This window comes from Nycticebus coucang, chromosome 5 (genome assembly GCF_027406575.1).
Source record: "Nycticebus coucang isolate mNycCou1 chromosome 5, mNycCou1.pri, whole genome shotgun sequence".
In the NCBI taxonomy this organism is placed as follows: domain Eukaryota; kingdom Metazoa; phylum Chordata; class Mammalia; order Primates; family Lorisidae; genus Nycticebus; species Nycticebus coucang.
Window position 1 is genome coordinate 85,484,342 of NC_069784.1, and position 13,241 is coordinate 85,497,582.

The window sequence follows — 13,241 nt, forward strand, 5'->3', positions numbered from 1 at the left end:
GTTGTTGTGAAGACTAGAACAGTTAATCTGCGAATCTGGGAAAACAGTATTTACTTGACAGTATTGTTGTGAGGACTAAAACCGTTAATCCACGGAAAGCGTTTGGAACAGTGTTTGGCACAAGCTGAACGCCACACTGGCACCGTCAGCCACAGCAGCAGTGCACCACAACACCTATCACAGGACACTCTGCTCTGGTGATGATGTTGCCATTCTCCCAGGCAGATCTCACGCTCCTTCTGTGATGCTGTGCAGACAGCACAGTGCCTCGTCTACACTGAATGCTCAGCAACTGTTTGTTGCATGAATAAATGATTGGACAAATAAAAAATGCATGAGCAAATGAATGCGTGAATAAAGGACCGTTCTGAATGGAATGTTGGAGTGCTTGCCCCGTGACTGAGAAACCCTGGAAACTAGCAATATACCATCTTGTCGTCCGGCTTTTTAATCCCTGTGTTTCAGCATGAGTTGCAGAGCCACTGGCCAACCATCCTAGACGGTACCACCCAGTCAGTACAGAGCAGGCCCCAGGACTGGGCTGTCTATTCTGAAGACTGACTTAATCTCTCTGAGCTTCAGTTACCTTCTCTAGAAAAAGGGGATAATAATATCATGGTGCTTATAAGATTATTGTGAAGATTAAATGAGTATGCAAAGCTTGCAATAAAAGCATATAATCAGATCTCAGTAAAAATGAGCCAGTAGTAATAGCATATATCTGTGAATACATACTCACAGTAAAAGCATAGGTACAATTTCTTTTTTTTTTTAAATATTAATAGTATTTTTTTTTTATTGTTGGGGATTCATTGAGGGTACAATAAGCCAGGGTACACTGATTGCAATTGTTAGGCAAAGTCCCTCTTGCAATCATGTCTTGCCCCCATAAAGTGTGACACACACCAAGGCCCCACCCACCACCCTTCATTCCTCTTTCTGCTTTTCCTCCCCCGCCCCAGCATAACCTTAATTGTCATTAATTGTCCTCATGTCAAAATTGAGTACATAGGATTCATGCTTCTCCATTCTTGTGATGCTTTACTAAGAATGATGTCTTCCACTTCCATCCAGGTTAATACGAAGGATGTAAAGTCTCCATTTTTTTTAATGGCTGAATAGTATTCCATGGTATACACATACCACAGCTTGTTAATCCATTCCTGGGTTGGTGGGCATTTAGGCTGTTCCCACATTTTGGCAATTGTAAATTGAGCTGCAATAAACAGTCTAGTACAAGTGTCCTTATGATAAAAGGGTTTTTTTCCTTCTGGGTATATGCCCAGTAATGGGATTGCAGGATCAAATGGGAGGTCTAGCTTGAGTGCTTTGAGGTTTCTCCATACTTCCTTCCAGAAAGGTTGTACTAGTTTGCAGTCCCACCAGCAGTGTAAAAGTGTTCCCTTCTCTCCACATCCACGCCAGCGTCTGCAGTTTTGAGATTTTGTGATATGGGCCATTCTCACTGGGGTTAGATGATATCTCAGGGTTGTTTTGATTTGCATTTCTCTAATATATAGAGATGATGAACATTTTTTCATGTGTTTGTTAGCCATTCGTCTGTCATCTTTAGAGAAGGTTCTATTCATGTCTCTTGCCCATTGATATATGGGAGCATAGGTACAATTTCAAATTAAAGTTAATTTAAATATTATCGTACTGTTAGATAGATATTTTTCCTATTCCTTGTACAGACTTTGAGCAGTGATTCTAAAATTAAAGGGACTTCGTGGGGAGAAAGCAAGTAACAGAATCTGTTGGGAGGAGGTGAGATTTTTATGTTTCATTTGCTCCTATCATTCAACCTTTATCATGCCAAGCACAGTGCCAAGGACTAGAAGTTCAAAGGCAAGCAAAGCCGGATACAGCGCCTGCCTTCAGAGAGCTCACAGCCCAGTGTAAGAGAAACGTGAATCAAATGCCCACAGACCTGGTGTAAAGTCACCACGGAGGGATAAACTTTTGGAAGGAGAAGGAGGCGTATCTGCTATAAGAAACTAGGCGGTGATTTGCAACCAGTGTGCTGTGAAAATTTTAAAGATCATTAATTGCATTATTTTCGAAAGAAGTTCAAAGCACAGTGTTTTTTACTTTTTTTGTTGATAAAAATAAGTGTGCTGAGGAAGTTTAACTATAGTTTCAAGTGTGCGGTAAGATTTAAAAAACACTGATCTAGGGGGTGGGGAGTCCTCTGAGGACCACCTGCAACAGAACCATCTGGGCTACTTAAAAATCCAGATTTCAGAGCCCACCACATCCCCTCCCCCCCAAGCAAATGAGGAACAGGCATGGAGCCTGGAACCCGCGTGTTCTGTTTTGTTTTGTTTAGTTTTGTTTGTCTTTTTGAGACAGTCTCACTTTGTCACTCTGGGCAGAGTACTCTGGCATGATAGCTCACAGCAACCTCAAACTCTTGGGCTCAAGCCATTCTCTTGCCTCAGCCTCCCGAGTACCTGGGACTATAGCCTCCTGCCACAATACCCAGCGATTTTTAGAGATGAGTCTCACTCTTGCTCAGGCTGGTCTCAAACCCGTGAGCTCAGGCAATCCGCCTGCCTCGGCTTCCCAGAGTGTTAGGATTACACGTGTGAGCCACCGTGCCCAGCCCACGTGTGTGTGCTTGTGCTTCTCAGGTGATTCTTATAAATGCTAAGACCTGTGAAACATGAACTTCAAGCATTAGGTGAAAAGGGGTAACCAGGGTGGGGAGTCTGCGGCAAAGACCCTGCGATGCACCAAGTGTGAAAGTCAGCAAGTGTGGCTGTGGTGCAGCAGCCGAGGGAAGCCCGGCTAGTGAGCACCATGAAAATCTGCGGGGTCATCAGGGAATCAGGAAAGGAAGAGGCTGAGGATGTAGAGCTGGGAGACCAAGGCCCTTGTTTGTGGGTGGTCGCCTTCTTCAGAGACCCTGCTCCCTAGTAATCCACGGGCTGGAATGAAAGGCAAGGCCTGGAGGTGGCACTCTGTGTTTATAGAGCTAAGGCTTCGAGAAGAAAATGGTGCAGGGGCATTGGTAGGCGGTTCTCAGCATGGAGAATCAAAAAACCCTTCTTATTTTTATATTTCAGCTAGGAATATCTTAAAGAAAGCTATGGTTCCCATCCCTTAGTTCCTCCCCCCAATCCTACCTCACCCCCACTTTTTAATAAAAGAAAAAAGGATTTATCAGGCAATATGATGGAATACCCCAACCACTCTCCTAACACTTGCCTTAACTAAATCTCACATTTAGATATCATACTCTTTCTTAAAGTGTGGTCAAAATTATCTTATGAAAGAGTTAGGGAGCATTAAGTAGACATTATTCTAGCATGTATTCATGGGAATTTGTAAAATAAGGGTATTCCCACGTAAATAATGAAAACAGTATCATCTGTGATTAAAAGAATTTATAAGAGGAAGTATATGCCATTTAGGTATGGAAAAGCTAGTCTCAAATGTCAGCCCATTATTTTTAAGTATTTGCATGCTTATTTAAGTAATGGTTTTAAAAGATAACTAAGAATCCTGGAAACAAATGCAGGACTCTTTAAACATCAAGAAGAATATGTTTTGGCTGGGTGCAGTGGCTCATGCCTGTAATCCTAGCACTCTGGGAGCCCAAGGCAGGTAGATTGCCTGAGCTTAGGAGTTTGAGACCAGCCTGAGCCAAAGTGAGACCCCGTCTCTAAAAAAAGAAACAAATAGACGTTGTGGCAGGCATTTGTAGTCCCACCTACTCAGGATGCTGAGGCAAGAGGATCGCTTAAGCCCAAGAATTTGAGGTTCCTGTGAGCTAAGAAGCCACGGCACTCTACCTAAGGAGAGAAAATGAGACTCTTCTCGAAAAAAAAAAAAAAAAAAGATGTTTCATATTTAAACTAGTAGACATAAAATGTATAAATGATATAAAAGCTGTTTCCAGTATATAATCCCATATGCACACTCACTCAAATACTTAATCAAGAAATATTAATGTAAAGCTTAATCTTTGGAGACTGTCTTGGCAGGATATTGTTATAAATGTAGGTTCTGGAAATGAGGATATAATTAGAGTCGTAATGGGTTGAACTTAGCAGTCAGCATGCAGCAAAGTGGAAACCTCGTTACAGAGTATCTGGGGAGCATCTTAGATGCACAGAGATGCGCTCCAAACAGCCGGGTATAAATGTCAACATCAGAGCGTAATTGTCTATGTCAGTTTGTGGTGCTATGACAAAATGCCACAGATTGGGTAACTTGTCAGTAAGAAGAAAATGATTTCTCATACTTTTGGGGGCTGAGAAGTCTAAGTCCAAGGCTGTGGCAGGTTTGGCTGTTTGGTGAGGGCTGCTCTCTTCTTTGAGATGATGTCTTGTTGCTGTGTCTTCACTTGATAGAGGGAATGGAAGGCACAAAAGGGGTGAACTCTCTCCAGTGTCATCCCATTCCTGAGGGCACAGGCTTCATAACTTGATCACCTCCTAAAGGCCACACTTCTTTTTTTTTTTTTTTTTTTAATTTTTTTTGGGGGGGATTCACTGAGGGTACAATAAGCCATGTTACACTGATTGCGATTGTTAGGCAAAGTCCCTCTTGCAATCATGCCTTGCCCCCATAAAGAAGGCCACACTTCTTAATATCATTGCATTGGAGATTAAGTTTCAACATAAATTTTGGAGGGGACAAAAAAATTCAAACCATACCAGTCATGGAAAGAGCATTAGAATTGAGACCAGAAGATCTGGGCTGACATCATGAAGCAGAAGTTTCCCAGTAAAACCTTTGTCTTCCCCCCACCCCAGGGTTCTATAAGCTATGGGGAATATTTTGAAAAGTACTATGCACTTTAAAAATGCCACTTTAAGGAGACAAAATATTGGGGCAAATATGGACATTAAAAATCAAGGATCCAAGCTTGCATAAGTGACAGATTTTTATTTTTGTGAGAGAGTTTCCTTCCCTTCAACTTGTAAAAAAGCGTGACACCGTTTTCTTTTTCCTCTATTTCAGGTGCGTATAATTTGCTCTGCGTTGACTCCTCTTTCAAGCTTATTTTTGCATCAACATCATGACAGTGAGCTGGAGCACAGAATCCTGATGGACGATTTGGGGTTGAGCCAGGTAGGCGATAGTAACATAATTTCTTTTTTGTTAATTCAGCTTAATTGGTTTGGGTTTGATACATGGCTACATTTTAAAGAAGAATGCAATATATAGTTAACCATTGATTTGCTGCTGCTTCTAAAACTAGTGCAGCAGACTTTAATATCATTAAATATAGAGAATGACAATCCTAGACCTTAGTGATTATGTAGTCCCACACTTGGTTTTGCATATGACAAAAACAAAGCCCAGAGGGTGGACTAATGGGCCCACAGTCACACTGCTGAATAATGCAGGCCAGAGCTGGATGCCAGGGCACCTGTATCTGGTTCTGGGTTCATTCTGCGACACCATGCTGCCTTTTCTGGCTATCCTGCTTCCTGATTGCAGGATTTGTACAGCGTGTGATATAGTAGCCAAGCACGTGGGCTGGATAGTACAAGACTGTGGGATACCTAGTAAGGCCCTTGATTATTGCCCAGCCTTCATTCTGCAGGCATTTATGGAGCACCTGGGGGTGCCAGACTCTGGGATGCTGTGTAGGGAACACACTGATGCTGGCCCATCTCTCCTGAAGCTTGGAGTCTAGTGATTTACCCTAAGCCAAGCAGAAATGACTTTGCATCTTCTTCTTTTGTAAGAATGTTACATGTTATATTTCTTAAGTATCAACAATAAAATATTAGTAAAAAAATTTTAAACGATCAATTCTTACCCCCAGAATGAAGGTGGCCCCCTTCTTCCAGTATCAGAGGGGAGAGGCCATTTGAATGAGGAAACAGTTCCTTACTGGCCTGAGTAGAAATTACACATTTTCAGGGGTTTGGGAGAATGAGGCTTATAGTCCTTTAAAAAATGAACTTTCAAAATATGATTGCTTAAACCTATGTGTATTTCTTAGTCTGTTCAGGATGTTATAACAAAATACCATAAGCTGGGTGGCTCATAAAAACAGAATGGTATTTCTCACAGTTCTGGAGGCTGGAAGTCTAAGATCAAGGCCCTGGATTTAGTGCCCTGTGAAGGCCCACTTTCTGGTTCTTAGACCTCTGTCTTTTTGATATAAAGCTCACATGCTGGAAGAGGTGAGGACTGCCTCTGGGGCCTTTTTTAATACGGGCATTAATTCTATGTACAAGGGCTTCACCCTTAAGACACAATCATCTCCCAAAGGCTCCGTCTCCTGATAATGTCGCTCTGGAAGTTTGGATGTCAATATCTGAATTTTGGCTGGTGCCCGTAGCTCAGTGGTTAGGGCACTAGCCACATGCAACCAGGGCTGCTGGGTTTGAACTCAGCCAGGGTCTCCTAAATGACAATGACAACAATAACAAAAAAAATAGTGGCATTGTGGCAGGCGCCTATAGTCCCAGCTAGTTGGGAGGCCGAGAGAATCGCTTAAGCCCAAGAGTTTGAGGTTGCTGTGAGCTGTGATGCTACAGCATTCTACTGAGGGTGACATAGTGAGAGTCTGTCTAAAACAAAAAAAAGCTGAATTTTGAAGGGACACAAACATTTAGATCATAGCAGTGTATAAATAAACAGCTGCTTATAAATCTCTCTGTTCTGGGACTATCTGAAATATTTGTTCTCCAAGAGCAGTGGTTCTCAACCTTCCTGATGCTGCGGCCCTTTAATACAGTTCCCGTGGATCGTGACCCACAGGTTGAGAACCACTGTCCAAGAGCAGTACTTACATCCTAATACCATCATTGACGATTTGAAAAATACACTTGAAAGGTTATATCAAATCAGTTTCTAAAGTCCTTTAAATCATTGGCTCTGAAATGTTTTCCCATAGGATCAGGGCAAAATAAAGCTCAGCACATGGGGTCATTTACATTAATGAAGAAATCAGGGAATGTGCCCTCAGCATCACAAAGGTTCACAGTGGATCAGTGGAGAAGATGGATGTAGGATTCCAGAATTTTCTTTTTTTCTTTATTCTTTTTTTTGCTGTTTTTGGCTGGGGCCGGGTTTGAACCCGCCACCTCCAGTATATGGGGCTAGCACCCTACTCCTTTGAGCCACAGGCAGTGCCCCAGAATTTTCTTTTGAAAAAGCACAACAGCAAACCCCTAAGGAAAGAGAGGAAAGTTCAAAGCCAGGTAGGAAGTTCATGGCCAGGTAGTGGCCATGATCCCCTGTGGTGTCACCACTCAGGACTGTTTACTGGCTGCACAGAGACAGAGCTTTCCAGCTTGAACCCAGATGCACGGATTCTAAGCACATTCTCCAGGACTCAGGACTGAGCAGGGTCTTTTAGTCACCAGTTTGGAAAGGCTCTTTAGAGGTTTATCCTTCAGGCCTCCCCGTAGGCTTGGGCCCTTGTCTTTGGAGCTTTGGAGGCCTCCATCAGCTCCTTCCTAAAGTATCAAAATTACTACGTGTGTGTGTGTGTGTGTGATTTTTTTTTTTTTACTATTATTTCTAGTAATAGAAAGTTCCCTTTTAAGTTTTCTCTTTGGTAAATTGTTTTGTTTATTGTCTGTCAGTTAAATTAATTGACTCTTTAATTTGAGATTATTTATGAAAAAATTTTGTGGAAAATCTTACAATCTAAACAGGAAAACAAAGTTTTTTAAAAACCTGTACTAAGTTCTATACATTTTCCTTTTTAGTGGTTTTAACTGGTGCTGGGTTTTCGCTTGTTTGTATCTTTTGTAACCAGGACTCAGCAGGACTCTCCTTGTTCACCGGAGAGGAGGAAATCTTCGCCTTTCAGCGCACAATTTCCCGACTCACGGAGATGCAGACTGAACAGTACTGGAATGAAGGGGACAGAACCAAGAAGTAACTGTCACTTTCACATGAATAAGACTCCAGACGGATGCTTAATGCAGGGAGAATGAGACTGTGGGACTTGAAGGAATCATTTTCTCATCATTAATTATGCACTTTGTCCTCTGGACCATTTTAATCTAAAATTGCTGTCAGAGATGTAGTGGATTAGTAAGTTAAAGACTTAACCATTTTCATAGGTCTACTCTTTCCTGTTTATTTGGCCTTATTTCTGCACCACAAAATTAAAATCATCACTCCTAAAGATTCATGTAGAGCCAGACACTTTAGCTTCAGATTAAACTGCCTGAATGAACCCTAAATACACAAACACACAATGTGTGCAGGATGTCTGGATGCCCCCAAGATTTGGCTACATGGTGTTGACATGTTGGAAACACATTTTTAATAAGAGAGGAAAAGCAAAAAACACTCTATGTTTTAATTCAAAACAAAGCTTTCCAATTTCATTATAAACTAAAAGGAATGAAAGGAATAACATTTTAGAATATGGGTTTATACACGTGATTTTTTTTTCTTTTGGCTATGAATTATAATAAACCTTCAATCCTTTAGGTTCCTCCCAACAGAAAGAGTCTGTTTTTTACTCCTATCTGGAATCAAGCTTGGTAGGCAGAGTTTTCTGAAAAAAAAAATCAAGGATTATGACACCATCAGGTAAGGAACAAGTGTGAAATTCCAACCAATGGACAGCTCTGTAGGCAGATCCCCCAATGTGGACAACCAGGAATGGGGACCAGAGAGAGAGGGTCTCTATTCAAGAAAAAAATATATGAAATCCACAAAGTTTTGTGAAAATCAGACATTTTGTGGGGGTGGGGTAGGCAGAGGTGAGTCAGTTCAAACAGTGTTTACAATCATCAACATAAGTAAGCTCTTTGAACCTATTTATTTTTATTTATTTATTTTTTTGAGACAGAGTCTTATTATATCGCCCTCGGTAGAGTGCCATGGCTCACAGCAACCTCCATCTCTTGGGCTTAAGTGATTCTCTTGCCTGAGCCTCCCAAGCAGCTGGACTACAGGCACCCACCACAATGCCCGACTATTTTTTGATTATAATTGTCATTGTTGTTTGGTGGGCCTGGATTGGGCTCGAACCCACCAGCTTCAGTGTATGTGGCTGGCACCCTAACAGCTGAGCTACAGGTACCAAGCCTGAACCTATTTATTAATATTTTTCCACATTAGTCTATTTTGGACATTAGCCCAATGAAGTCACACAAATGGATGGATGGGTACCCAAGCCTAGAGAAAAGTTTAATCACATCTTTTGAAAATTAAATGTAGTTTAAAAATATTTTTAGTCAAGTGAAACACAGTGAGTTCCATAGTAGTTAAGTAATAGGAAGAAACAAAAGGAGATAACTAGTATGTGCCGGATTTAATGCTAGATATTTACCATTGAATGCTCGGTTTTTAAAAAAGTCCTAGAAAGTGAGTATAATCATCCCTGTTTACAGATAAGGAAACTGAGGCTTAGAAAAGTTAAGTAGCCTGACAACTGCAAAACACATGTACTATATTTCATGCTATACTGCCTCCTGCTCTCCTCACTCGCACTATAAAAAGAGATCATTTTATATATTTGATTCATTTTTTAAACCCAGTGACGTTGAAAATGAATTTACAAAAGAATCATTTTGCCTCGAAGTCAATAAATATAAAATTTTTAATTTTACTCTTTAAATCTTAGCTTTTTGCTTTTCACATTTCTTTGACAATTATTCTGTGTCTCAATTTAAGAAGAAAAAAACAGTATGAATGGATAGAAAAGTGGGCAGCATAGGGCAGCACCTGTGGCTCAAGGAGTAGGGCGCCCGCCCCATATGCCAGAGGTGGCGGGTTCAAACCCAGCCCTGGCCAAAAACTGCAAAAAAAGAAAAGAAAAATGGACAGCATGACTGACAGAGGAACTTCCCTGAGTGTGCAGGTGTATGTAGAACAGTCCCTCACTCAAGTTCTGCTGTAAAAGTTCATTAGAGGTCAAGTATTTGGAATAAAATTTCATTTTTCTACAGAAACAATAACCTAACATTAGGGTCCTGTTTCAATGAGCAGAAACCTATGTAATTCTCAGTATTGCTTCCCTAAACTGTGATTTTGGTAATAAAAGAAACTTAAATACTTTTTAAAATATTATTTCTGTAGGGTAAAACCCAGGGTTCAGACTCCACCTGAGTAACCAGACTATGTGCCTGCTTTTGTACCCCTGGGCCTGGTGGGAAAGGGGAAAAGGCCATCTGTGCTGCAGGGAGTGTTCATGCCGAGTGGGGCTAAGGGGGATCCCTCTCTGTATCCAGAAGGGAGGAAGGGGTTCCCTGGTGGCTGGAAACCCACAAAGTCTGTTTCATTCATGAAACAGCAGGTATGAAAAAGAAACAAAACTCTTCACGAATAGCCTTACCAGGAAACAGTATGGTGGCTCTACTGAAAGGAAAGCAATACCAAAATGAAACGTGAAAAACAATCGCTAGATTGGAGAGCAGCTTTTCTTCTAATTCACGAGTCTTTCTTCCCAGTCCTGCCCCTGTTACATGCTGAACATTCCAATCTTTCTTGCTGGGGTTGCATAAAATCTCTCAGAGCAAATGCTGTGTTTTGCAATGCTTTACATGTACACTTGAAGATAGAGGTCTGAGCTGAGTGGTACTGTGGAAGGTTCCCACTCACCTAGAAATTCAGACAAAGACATTTTGAGAATCAGGAGAAAAGGCAGCATGTCACCGGCTCCTTCCAAAAAGATCAGGGTGGCGCCTGGAGTAGGGCGCTGGTCCCATATGCCGGAGGTGGCGGGTTCAAACCCAGCCCCCGCCAAAAACGACAAAAAAAAAAAAAAAAAAGATTAGTAGTCCTCAGACTTAACAGAAGTCAAGTGGAGAAAAAGGAAATTTTTCTTTAGAAAACATAAAAAGAAAAATCTGGTCACTGCAGTTTTCTTGTATTTATGTAGGCAGTATGTAAAGTTATTTGCCAATATCAGTAATAATGAGATGAAAAACCTGGTGGACTTAAGAAATATTTAACTTTTATCTGAGACCAAAGACTAGAATCATTTTAATCAAATTTATGTATTTCAGTGTGGGATTTCAAAGGCAATACTTTAATCTTCTTAAAGTATATTTCCTATACTTAAAAATGTATAGATAACACAATTTTAAAATTAGGTAGAACTTTGAAATAAATTAAAATTTCACTTATAAAATATATAAGTGGATATGCTCATATCCATTTCAGAAACAGAGTTTACTATGTCCTGGGCATGGCTCTAAGTGCTTTACAAATAAACTCTTTTGATCCTAATAACAGTTCTATGTAATAGGTACTGTCATTACCATTTTATAGAAACAGAAGGTGAGGCGCAGAAATGGCTAAAACAGTAATAAATTGCTAAGATCTCCATTGGAGTCAGTAAAATTATCAAAACACTAATTTATTAAACAAGTTGGGCACAGTGGTTTATGCCTATAATCTCAATCCTTTGGGAGACCAAAACAGAAGGATCGCTTGAGCCCAGGAGTTTGAGATTCACCTGGGCAACATAGCAAGACCCTGTCTCTATAAAAGATTAAAAAAACGTATCCAGGCCTGGCGGCACAGTCCTATAGTCCTAGCTCCCAGGAAGCTGAGGCAGGAAGATCCCTTAAGCCCAGGAGTTCAAGGCAGAGAGACATGATTCTGCCACTGGCTCTAAAAAAAAAAAAAAAAAAAAAAATTCATTTAACCGCATCTGGACCGAAAACAGTATTCCTATTCCATGTAACATGAACCTACTCTTGGCTGCCCTGTCTGAGATTTAAAAAAAAAGATCCAGAAGGATTGGGGACCTGGGTTTCTGACATTTGGGTTCCTGATCAGTGACAGGAATCTGGCAGCAAGCCTCTAAGTGACCTTGTAAATTACCTATAGTAGAGCCACTAATCTCACAAGACATCACTTGGCTGTTAGAAAAGGATTGCTTTGGAGATGAGTCTACAACTTTTTACAAAGTCAGAATTAAGATTAGTTTTCTCCATCAGCATACAGCAGTTTATTTTTCTGGAACAAAAATTTGTAAATGATAAAATCTGTCCTTAAGTATCTACTGACTCAGTCCAGCATCTCACTGGAAACCTCCTGTCACTCCAGCTGGTCACTCAATTCAGTCCGTCATGGCTGTCTACTGCCCTTTTGTCTGTGATGGTGTGAGGCTTGAGGACATTGTCTTTCCTGCCTACTTAGGGGAGTCTTCCAGAGGTTGCCCCGAGGAGTTTCCTCTCTCAAGGTTGTACTTTCCAGGTTCCCAGAAGTTGACTACTGAGTTGCAATAGGAAGGGCTCAGGATCTGGAAAATTTAGTTCTACCAATATTACTTTGGGACCTTGAACAAGATAGTGCTCCTAGCCTTAGTTTTATCATCTTATAAATGGGAATAATAATGCCCATTTCATTGAGTCATTCTGAGGATAGCTGGTGAAAAACACTTTGCAAATGGCAAGGATTAAATGAATATTCGTTGCTATTGACACTAACGATTATGATCATAAATCTGTAACACACACCTGCTTTCGGTTGGTATTAGAGCCCTTTGAGGAATGCAGAACGGAAGACGCGTCTAACCGATGGATTCTAGCAGAAAGGAAAAGATGCACGTTACATGGCTAGACCCCACTGGCACAGGATTCCGGCTTAGAGAAATGCTGGAGCAGCTTGTTAAATTCAAATCCATTTTTTACAGAATTGTTTAATAGAGAAAATGGATTGTTGCCTGTTTGGCGAACACCAAAGATTTCCAGAAAGAGGGCACCATCTTGTGGTCAGTGGGATGAACTGATGTAAAAAGAAGTCCGAGAATCGCACGGGGTTGGAGGGAACCGCGGTTCGCAGGGGGCGCGTTACGAGGCCCGGGGCCCACGTCCGGAGAGTCCGGTATGGTGAGACGTGCGGCCCCCCACTTGCTAATACTCCCCAAGGGCTTCTCATGTGCACAAGGTCGATCAGGCCGACCGCGGAGCCTCGGCGGTGGCTGCCCAGCTGGTCAGCACGTGGAGCCCGCCAGCCGCTGGGCCTCCCGCCTGCGGCCGCGCCGCTCGCCCGCCCTGGCGCCCGGTCACCGGCTCACCAGCGCCCTCCCTGGCCCCTCCTGGTGCCTGCGCCTTCCCCTCCCAGAGACAGGGACACTGCCTTCTCCACCCCCGCTCACACCTTCCAAGTAGCTAACCCGGCAGCGCTTTCTGGCTTACAAAGCACTTGCTCCCGCCCTGTCCACCCACAGCAGTTCTCCCAGGGAGCTGTGATCATTCCTACTATGTGTGAGGGAGGCTCTGGGAGGCTCCGTGGTCTGCCCGAGATGGCGCAGCCTGAGCACACACCTGTCCTGCACAGCAGTAATAACA

General features: G+C 42.0%; 1 protein-coding gene across 1 annotated transcript in view; it reads left to right on the forward strand.

The window, feature by feature from the left end:
• The window catches only part of AFG1L (AFG1 like ATPase), a 216,958-nt gene extending 209,056 nt beyond the window's left edge, over positions 1-7,902 (forward strand). Inside the window, exons 12-13 of the mRNA XM_053590851.1 lie at positions 4,972-5,082; positions 7,736-7,902. Of these exons, the coding sequence (XP_053446826.1) occupies positions 4,972-5,082; positions 7,736-7,861 (237 nt within the window). The 3' untranslated portion in view covers positions 7,862-7,902. The remainder of the gene's footprint in view (positions 1-4,971; positions 5,083-7,735) is intronic.
• The last annotated feature ends 5,339 nt before the right edge of the window (positions 7,903-13,241 follow it).